This window comes from Notothenia coriiceps, unplaced genomic scaffold (assembly GCF_000735185.1).
Source record: "Notothenia coriiceps isolate Sejong01 unplaced genomic scaffold, NC01 NC01_scaffold00020931, whole genome shotgun sequence".
Taxonomy (NCBI): Eukaryota; Metazoa; Chordata; class Actinopteri; order Perciformes; family Nototheniidae; genus Notothenia; species Notothenia coriiceps.
In genome coordinates, this window is record NW_011353632.1 from 140,716 (window position 1) to 151,294 (window position 10,579).

Consider the following 10,579-nt stretch of genomic DNA (forward strand, 5'->3'; position numbering starts at 1 on the left):
GGCCCAGACAGAAATATATATACAGTGTGTATATATATATATAAGGGGGATTACTATAAAACTCCTGTCACTTCTTCTTCTTCTGCTTTGGGTTTACTGGCAGGACGAAAACCACTTCACGGTGTATACTGCCACCCGGAGTCCCCGGAGTTGGGGAAGGCTTCAGTACAAGCTGCTTCCGAGTAAATCAACAGAACGCCGACACCTCTCATCTCCACCGCTCCCATGTTTTCTTTTGTGTTGCCATAGGTTATTCTCTCTCCGTTGGTGCGTGGGGCTAATGCTAATGCTAATAATGCTAATGCCAGCAAATACAATGGCGGCTTCACAAAACTTCAGAGTTTTACGGGGCGTGGTTTGCAATTCGCCCAGCCAATCGAATTGGTACTTTTTTCTCCCCAGGATAGTACCACCTCTCTAGAAGGCACTAAAAATGGGGGTAAAAGTTCCCGGCACTAAGTATCTTTTTGGTGTGAACGCAAAATAAGGGGTACTAACGGAACTAAACGGGAAAAGTACGGGTAAAAGTACTCCGGTGTGAACGCGCCTATTATGATAAGGTTTTATTAATGTTGGCGGAGAATCCCTTATTATCATGATCAACAGTCTCTGTTTGCCTATCAAGCTCTTGATTTAAGTGATAAATTGCAGATAATAGTGAATGCACTCAAATTAAAACGAGCAGGTACATCATTCAGCAAGGAGCTCATTGGAGGTCATACATGTTTATGTTTTTGTTCTTATTCAATCCATAATTATGATTGCCGTGAGCATGTTAACCTCTACTGCGAGAATATCTATTATCATGCAAATTGGATTACAAGAGGCTGTCCTCATGAGGTTTGGGACCAGTTCTCAGCACTCCCTTCTCGCCATATGCAAATTGATCCCTTTGATGTTGAACTTACAGTACAGGGAAGGACAGAGTAAGACGAGAGAAGATTGAAGAGCGAGGAGGGATATACTGTAGGAGGTCTTCGTTCTAATGAAAGAACAACACAGCCATGCTGCTGACTCAAACTGAATTTCCAAAAAAATTATCATTTTTTAATCGCTGCTAGTCTTTGTTCTGTTGTGTTGTTTTGGTTTTGAGCTGAAAGTCGAACAAGGGCTTTTGCTTTTTTATTCTATGAATTAGGGAAAATGTCCACAAACCTCAGATCATGAGCAAACTTTCAAATAGTGTAAAGCTAATTTGTTACTTAAATAAAGAGGATGAGTTTGACGATCATGGATTAGTTGTGTATTCCATTTTTTTCAACCAATACTTTTTCACCTTTTTAGGGGGTTATGCATTGTATTAAAAAAAGTAGAAATTAAAAGGGAATCTATGAGGTCACTTTTGCATATTAATGCTGTTTTTGAGGCAGCAAAAATTGCAATGGCAAGGGGGAAAGTGACTACAAAAAGACATACGCACGCACTCGTACAGAGTTAAAATATCTATTGCACGTGTAATCATCATACACAGGTAACAGTGGTGAACGTTTTTCCTAATTCAAAGTCTGACTTACTTAAATGGAATCTGGTACGGTGCAATTGATATACGGTAAGTTATTGAAATTTCATTGAAGATTTAATGAAGAGCAAATTAAATGTTCTCCCGGTTAAGCACTGTGCAGCCGCAGGAAAGTGGAAAGCCACCCATATATATCTGTCGTTAGAGAGATAGGAGAAGACTTGACAAGCATAAATGAAAAATAGATGAAGAATATTGTGAATTTCTTTTATACATCCAATGTCATCAGCATAATTATGACAACAGATATGATGAGATTTTTACATTTCATGAACACACTATGTGCACAGTGACACGCTGAAAATGAAAATACATTTCTTTAATTTACACCTAGGTTGACTTTTTTATCAAATTGAAATGTTATTTTGTCATCGACTGTCTGAGAGCAGCATTCAGACAGTCATTTTATGATCATCAGCTTTTATGCAGGTGATAATTACATGAATAGACTTAGTGAATGAATCATCAAATGAAAAAGATGTTCTGAGTTCAATAATGGGCTGCTCTGGCTTGCATGTCCACCAGTTCGAGACCAAATGAATGTATTAGTCATCCTCATCTTTAGATGCAAAGCACAAATCCATTACGTAATTGCAGTTAAATCATCTGAGGAAATAGTCCAATGTCTCTTAATAGCGTTATGATAACATTTAAAACTTGTTTTATCATATCATCATATATTGTTCTAAGTGTGTACTATAGCACTCTAACAGGTAAACCAGTTTGGCCTCTGGTTGAACAATATATGATGATATGATAAAACAAGTTTTAAATGTTATCATAACGNTCAGAGCACTATGATACGCAGCATCTAGTTTGCTCAGGTAGTTGGCAGGTGCATTCATATACATCAGATCACCATAGTCCAGCACAGGTAAAAAAGTCACAGTGACTTTTTTACCTGGCCTCAAGTGAGAAACAGGACTTGTTCCTGTAGAATAAACCTAGCCTAACCCTCAGTTTTTTAAGCAGGTTATTGACATGAAGTTTAAAAGAGAGACAGTCATCAAGCCAGATACCAAGGTATTTGTAACAGGCAACAACTTCAAGTTTTGTTCCTTGCGTAGTTACAATATCTAAAACAGACTCTGGTGTCTTTTTAGCTTTTGAAAAGAGCATTATCTTGGTTTTATCCACATTTAAAAGAAGCTTTAGTTCAGAGAGCTGAGTCTGAATAATGTTAAAAACAGCCTGTAATTTAACAACCGCCTCCTGAATGGAGGGACCTGCACAGTACATCACGGTATCGTCCGCATAGAAATGTAAAGTAGCTTCATCCACATTATCACCTAAGCTGTTGATATATATGGAAATTATAACTGCAATACCTCGGGGTAGATTGGGACCTTTTACCTACCCCTCTCAATAACCGCCAATTAAAGAGGCCCTGTTATGCTTTTTGGGTCTTCCCTTTCCCTTAATGTGTTAAATAGGATTGTGTGCATGTAAATGGTCTGCAAAGACTAAGTTCCAAATCCCTCCAGAGGGAGTTTCTCATCCTCAACACTCAGCATTACAACACCTTGTACGTCATAGGTTAAAGGGCGGGACATTTCCTTCATATCTCCTAGTGGTTGACCAATCAAAACAGAGCTGGCCGGCTAACCAATCAGAGCAGACTGGGCTCTGGTTTCAGACATAGGGTGAAAAGAGGTGCTGCAGCACAGGCAGTATGAGAAAAATAAATACCTTTTTTGAACATTATGGCATGTAATATGAATATGAACCTGAGAATGAGCACAATATCTGCACTTTATCTCTTTCGAAGATCTGTACAAGGCCATGATGATGTCATTTAAAGCGCTTGTCGAGGCGCCCCCAGAGAGTGGCTAGTTTTAGGCAAAGGGTCCTCAAGCTCCAGGTATGTCTACTTGAACTTTTTCCCTTGGTCCGGACCAAATGTAGTGAACTTCAGCTCTTTTCGACACGCTATAGCTGACAGCTTATCCAACGACCTCTGAAGAAACACTGGTAACATGGAGTCAACTCTGAAATGTCCTGGTGTGATTCAATGTGGCCCCCCTCGACATGTGTACAATTGACAGTGTGATTTGTGACTGGGCTCCCGGCAGAGATCCCCTNAAGGAGCTTCTCAGCCAGAGGGATACTGGTGAAGAAGTTGTCCATTGTGATGTTGCGATATATAATAATATCGTACACTAGCAGCATTTGGCCAGTTCCTTCTGTGTAATTTGACATAGATATGAAGTCTCTTCCTCACTAGTAATGGATGACAAGGTCAGGTAATCTTCAAATAGGATGTACTGTTATCTTTCACAAGTTATCAAATATCTTCTTAAGTAGAAGAAGTGTAAAATAAGACTTACAGGAATCAGAAGTGCAAAAGCAGCCTGTTGAGTTGTGACAAGTTTGGCATGTGAGAAGTTGCCCACGGTAAACATGTTCCTAACTGCAATCGTTTTTAAATAAAAGCTTCCTATCAAATTTCAGACTCAGCTCTCTGAACTAAAGCTTCTTTTAAATGTGGATAAAACCAAGATAATGCTCCTTTCAAAAGCTAAAAAGACACCAGAGCCTGTTTTAGATATTGTATCTACGCAAGGAACAAAACTTGAAGTTGTTGCCTGTTACAAATACCTTGGTATCTTGCTTGATGACTGTCTCTCTTTTAAACTTCATGTCAATAACCTGCTTAAAAAACTGAGGGTTAGGCTAGGTTTCTTTTTCAGGAATAAGTCCTGTTTCTCGCTTGAGGCCAGGAAAAGGCTAGTCACTGTGACCTTTTTACCTGTGCTGGACTACGGTGATCTGATGTATATGAATGCACCTGCCAACTACCTGAGCAAACTAGATGCTGCGTATCATAGTGCTCTGAGATTTGTCACAAATTGTAAAGCACTTACTCATCACTGTACACTGTATACCAAGGCAGGTTTCACCATCACTCACTGTACGGAGGCTCAGTCACTGGTACACTTTTATCTATAAAGCTATGTTGGGCAAACTCCCGTATTATATCTGTTCATTGATAAAGCAGAAAGTTGCAAGCAGCTATTGTCTGCGATCGCAGGATATAGTCTTGTTAGATGTGCCAAGAGTAAGGACTGTCTTAGGTAAGACAGCTTTTATGTGCGCAGCTCCACTTGCTTGGAACAGTCTACAGGCAAAATTGAAATTGAGCATTTTTATTTCTCTGAATGTATTTAAGGCACGTCTAAATGAAATGCTTTCTGACACTCTGGGTATTTGTAAATGTTGAATATGTAAATATGATATCCTGTTGTTTGTTTGTATGTTGTTTTTATGTTTCATGTGGAACTAAATGATGCAGGTCTCCCTTGTAAATGAGATCGATGATCTCAAGGGACCAATCTGTCTAAATAAAGGTTTGAGTGAGTCAGTGTTAACATCCACATTCAAACATAATATTTTCTGTTCAAGCAGGATTATTGGAGGTCCATATTTTACCTTAAAATAAGACAAATATATATGGCTTCTAACCCTGACCCCTAAAAGAAAAAAAGAAGGGTAAAACACAAATAAGCCTATAAACTTAGGAATACCCGATTAATATAAACCAAGCGTAAAGTGTGCAATTATAATTTATCAACAAAAGTAATTCTTACCTAGCACTGTTTCAAACAACAGCCTTAGACTCAGACTCACAACGGACTTCATATTCAAAAAGTACAGAGACCAAAGTCATGGGAACAGCCATCAGCTTTCTGCCGCTGATAAAGACTCCAGTTTCTTTGCCATTTTGGAACACAAAGCCCATTGATACAAGTAGCCAAAATATCAAATCCATCACGGCTGTATTATTGCAGCCTGGTGCAATGTGGGGCTCTTAAGGGACACCAGATTGGTGTTGGTTGCCTCTGCAATATAGCTACTAAAATCTCAGAAAATGCACGTTTACGGCATTCCGAGCTAAGTTTAATGGAAACAGAAAGTGCTCTAATCATAAATTGAAAAAAGTATTAACAACACAAAGGCTATTATTGCTGTCACGCTTACTTTTTAAGCAGTCCACTATCTATTTGTATAGATATTCATAAGCCATTTAAAAGGCAAAGCTCTTCCACAGCTGTGAGGGGGATACAGATCTGGCTTTGTAGCCCTCAACCGTCTGCTCATTGAACGCTTCGTGTTACTGTCCATCTGCATGGCTACACACCAGATACACAAGTCATCAAAACATTGCAACCCACACAAATTACAAAAAAACAGAGGAGCTAAAAATACACACATATGCATTGTTTGACCAATGAGGGGTTGGATATGTTTATTTTGAAGATTGCTTATTATCTTACACCTACGCAACGCAGTCCACTGTCCTTTGTTCAAACAGTAAGACGTGGGATGACATAGGAAGAAAATAAATTGAAATATCTCATGGAAATGGTAATGTGTGTAGTAATAACAAAAACATAATGCCTTTTCTGAAACAATAGTGTTATCTTCTTGGTTTTGATTCTGGAAATTAAATGTCAAGAAGTTGCATTTTTTTAGACAGTAGTGACAGTGTTAATTGATTGATGTGCTTTTTACCACAAAAACTTGCTTCTCTTGTAGAGAAAATAAAATTATTCTGTTCTGTTATAATATATGTCATTTAAATGTATACTTTTTGGATAACTTTATTGCATAAAGTAATGTTATCATTTGGGTCCTTCAAACCATCACCACTGATGTTTCACCTTCCATCTGGTGGTTGCTCTTACAATTTTGCTGTGCACCCTATAAATTGACTACAATATCCCTGACATGGCATACGTTAGCCGGTCAAGGTCAACTCGTGATCTTATTGCTAATGTTAATTAATCCCCTCCATTCCAGTCAGCTGCGTGTGCGGTTAGTATGTTCTGTAGCCCATAAATTCTCTCCTCATCTTGCCTGGTTCATGTTGCTCTTCACGCCATATCAGTTCCAACGACCATTTGTCCTTTCCAAAGTCATAGATGTAATGAGTCAGCAAATCAATGCAACTGTGGACCGGGGTGTCTGCAATATGAGCATGCTAGCTGTTTGTTAAAACAATGATGGTCAAGGCAGGGGCAATCTGCTAGATTAGGAAACTGTAAGGTAAGCATGTCGATATTTGTCATGTGTGAATGGCCAACCCAGTCTCACATCTAAACGTGTAATAATTACGTTGGTCCACAACTTGGGACGTAGTATTTCTACAAAAACGCCTCTGAAATTGTAAGATCCCTACGTTTTTTTTCGCCATTCATTTGCAGCAAATGAATGGCGAAAAAAAACGTAGGGATCTTACAATTTCAGAGGCGTTTTTGTAGAAATACTACGTCCCAAGTTGTGGACCAACGTAATTATTACANACCGGTGCGCCAAGGAGGAAGTGGAGCACACAGGAGACAACCATTTCATTGCAGACTGTTAATGTTTATGTGGGGAAATGACAGTGCATGCAATATTTGAGATATATTTAAAAATGGACTTCATTTTAGGGACATTTCGGCTAGGGATGTAAAGCTATTTGTTTAAGCACCGGATCGGCAAAACATGTGAGTGTGTAAACCAGTCTGCCTTGATCTCTGAATTAATGTCCGTGACTCTCACAGTATCCGGAAATAAATAAATAAATGCGGAAACTGGAGTTATTCATCAGAATTTCGTATGACTTGACTTGCTTGACCTGAGCATGACTTGACTTGACTTGCTTGAGTCTCACCACAGTGAACACTTGGGAATTGCTTGAGACTTGTAAATGTATGACTGTAAACAGTAACATTTTGGAAAGTTCCATTAAAAGAAAATTATTTATCCCCACAGGTTATTTTCTTCACTGTGTTTCATGAGCACTTTATAGAGGACAAAATCCGTCAGTTTGTTGATCTCTGCTCCATCAGTAATGTAAGTATCAATGTCTATACAACATTTTAAACAATTTATATGTCCTGAATTGTTTTATTAAGTGTAAATCATATTTTTCCATGTTTTCTAATCAGATTTCCGTGTTGCTGCTATCTCACCGTTGTTTTGGCTACTACATTCACGGGCGATCAGTACATGGGCATGCAGACACAAACATGGAGGAAATGAACAACAATTTGAATAGAGAATCTGTATGTACTCCAACAGATTACATGATGTGTTAGAAGCTCTAGCATATTTATGACATTGTTGATTTCACATTTAATCCATTCTCTTTCTTCCTTTTCTGACTAAAGGAGTCCTTGTGTGGTCAGAGAGGTTTACTGCCCAACTCAGACACCCAGACCTTTCAGGTGTCTCTCACCAACCGCCTGCGACTGCAGTATGACAGGATACGGGAGCAGATCGGCAGGGTGTGTGCTTTCGCTGTCGTGTTGATCTGAACAAAGAAAGAAATGTGCTTCCTGGTTTCCGATTTTAATGGTTGCTTGACTCCTGTGCTGCAGAGGAACGGGCCATCGCGGCTGATGGACACATCCTCAGCTAACCAGTTTGAGCAGAGGGCCCGAGGATACCAGACCATGAACCACTTCCTGGGATCCGTTATAGACCATGTCAGTAGAAACGCACGCTCGTTAATTCACACAAGCACATTGAACCCGACATAGTTTGATTGTATAATTTATTTGTTACATTGTAAAGTAAATGAGTTGTTTACATTAATTGAAAAATGTCATGTGGAGGCAAGATTGTTCTGTTTCTAACATTGAGTTATTTCCGTCAGGCACATCCTGACATGGACTATATAGTGAGAGACAAGCTGATGTTTGAAAGGGTCATAGGGATGGAGTTCCTCGAACCCAGTGAAAAAAGCATCTTTTACAATGGTAAGGACTTCAGCCCAGGTATGCTGTACATTTCTGTTTGTTTATAAGCGCATTTATGTTTATTTAAGGTCTGTTTGATTTTCTCCCCCAGATGAGGCCCACACTTTCAGTGACGTACTGTTTTATGGAAATGAGGCTACGCTGCTCATTTTCGACACTTTGTTTTTCTGTGTCGTTGACCTCGGGTCTCAGAGCTTTGTGCTTGCAGCTGTGCTTACATGCGTACAGCAAATAGTAAGTATTAGGGGTATATTGATTATGATACCTTCAATGCGTTTAAATGAACATAATATTCAACGGCATTTCATTATTTACAGATATTTCGCTTGATCCGTAACACTCTGGGAAGGAAGAACCTCGTCAACAAGACTCTGGTGGATGAGAGATTTTTGATATGAAATGACCTGCTAAGTGATTGGTAGTGTCAGTGTTGTTTAGTGGCATTCCTCTCGACGATGTTTACTGTTCACAGCTTGTGCAGCTCTTTTTTTGTACTTTTCTTTGAATATACTGTATTTTCACTGCCGCTTCTTGATGTAAATATCATAGTTTTTTGTAAAGATGTCAATATTTTTATTGATGAAGGGGTTTTGATACAAAGATCGTCTTGTTTTAAGATAATTTTATTAAAATAGATTTTTCATATTTTCTATGTCATCAACGTTCCTTACAGACATCCCTTGCTTTTCCTATAACATGCTTTCCAGTTTGTGTTTTAAATACATACACCCCTAAGGATGAGAGTTTTAGTAGAGTCACGTTGCTAAAAAATAACAGGTTTGAACTGTTCAGTGGGAAAATGTTACTCAAGTAAAGTACAAAAGTATTGGCATCAAAATATATTTAAAGTACCAAAAGTGAAAGTACTCATTATGCAAGTTGCCCCATTTCAGAATAATGTATACTATATTTTGTGATAATAATTATTGATCCATTTAATGGGTTTATCAAAACTGGTCAAGGTGCAGCTAGTTATGACTTTTTATAAAACGGACAAGTCAAATCAAGCAATCTGATTGGTTCTTAGCCGTGATATACTGAGCGTATACCACGGGTAGAATTGTAAGTTACTTTTCACCAGAAGTCAGTATCCCTCCGCGTCTGAGAGAAACAGTATACCGTTGGGCTGAAAATACTGGAACAAGAAAGCAGCGGAGAAGTAACGGGGCAGAAGCCCTCCTTTTTGACGCAGCGGTCCAGACATAGACATCAAACGGCAAAACATATTCAGTGTGCAGTTCCTTTGGCATTAGGGCAGGGATATCTAGATACTTTTGAAGGTTTAACATAATGAATTGTGCTACTTTTAAAGCAAGCAAAGATGTTTTCAAATCTGTAATCAAAAAGGTCCGCAAAAACGCTATCGACCAATCAGATTGCTTGATTTGACTTGTCAGTTTTATAAATATATTTAAATTTCTTCCGTTACAAAAACAAACTTACAAAGCATAAAATGGAAACATTTAAGATTAACTTCGACCTCCGGGGGGTCTTACTATAGTATGGAGGAGTGGATTGAGCAGTGCCTATCTCCAGAAAAAAAAGCACCTAAACTACGACATGCAGAGCTACGTGAAGAGCAGGTAGACCAACTGGAAAAGTAGCACCATTCAAAAAGCTTTCTGATGCGGGTCTTGAAACAAAGCAGAGAAATTATGACCGTTAGTGGCCACAGGTGCGAAAGCTCTCTCCAGAGCTACTGGAAGCCCAATCTCGGGGACCGGAGAAAGTGGAGCAATATTCTCGCCACGCCAAGCAACAGCCTCGAACAACCTCAACCTATACAAGTGACCACGTAAGCCATGCTACTGATGCTGGACAGTTTTTCAGTGGATGCACAATAAACAGCAACATACACATGAATGTAAATAAACAGCCAAATAATGGATCAACGCTAGCTGTCTAATATGTTCGCTTGCTGTTAGTGTTGTTGCGTAGCAACCACCTTTTGTGCAGAAGGCAACGGAGGGACTATTTTATTTTGTACATCATTATTTACTAATAAAAACTATTTAAATTAGAGTGTGTATTTTTCTTTCATATTGCCGCACTTGGTAACCGTTTTATAAAAGCAATAGCTCACTTCAGGCCGTGATATATGCTCATTATATCACAGCTAAGGGGGTTGTCGACCCTCCGCTTCGCGTCGGGCCGAACCACGCCCCTTAGCTGTGATATAATGAGCATATACCACGGCCTGTCGTGAGCTATTGCTTAAATATATGATAGCTAACTTCACAATGTTGTGATGTGACGTTAGCTAACATTCTGTAGCTAACGCCGGTCACTCACCAAGATAGCTGACCAGTTCTCC

General features: G+C 39.1%; 1 protein-coding gene across 1 annotated transcript; it reads left to right on the top strand.

Moving 5' to 3' along the window:
• Positions 1-7,143: 7,143 nt before the first annotated feature.
• On the top strand, positions 7,144-8,910 carry LOC104952978 (meckelin-like). The gene is made up of 7 exons (XM_010779893.1): positions 7,144-7,357; positions 7,453-7,569; positions 7,675-7,791; positions 7,885-7,992; positions 8,163-8,265; positions 8,357-8,499; positions 8,583-8,910. The coding sequence occupies exons 2-7, from the start codon at positions 7,534-7,536 to the stop codon at positions 8,661-8,663; spliced, it is 588 nt and encodes a 195-aa protein (XP_010778195.1). The 5' UTR covers positions 7,144-7,357; positions 7,453-7,533; the 3' UTR covers positions 8,664-8,910.
• Positions 8,911-10,579: the final 1,669 nt, after the last annotated feature.

What these genes read in the sequence shown, in the direction of transcription:
- LOC104952978 (XM_010779893.1), top strand. Translation starts at nt 7,534, where the DNA reads ATGGAGGAAATGAACAACAATTTGAATAGAGAATCT. An exon ending in ACAATTTGAATAGAGAATCT is followed by an intron (nt 7,570 to 7,674) that starts GTATGTACTCCA and finishes TTCTGACTAAAG; the next exon opens with GAGTCCTTGTGTGGTCAGAG. An exon ending in TACGGGAGCAGATCGGCAGG is followed by an intron (nt 7,792 to 7,884) that starts GTGTGTGCTTTC and finishes CCTGTGCTGCAG; the next exon opens with AGGAACGGGCCATCGCGGCT.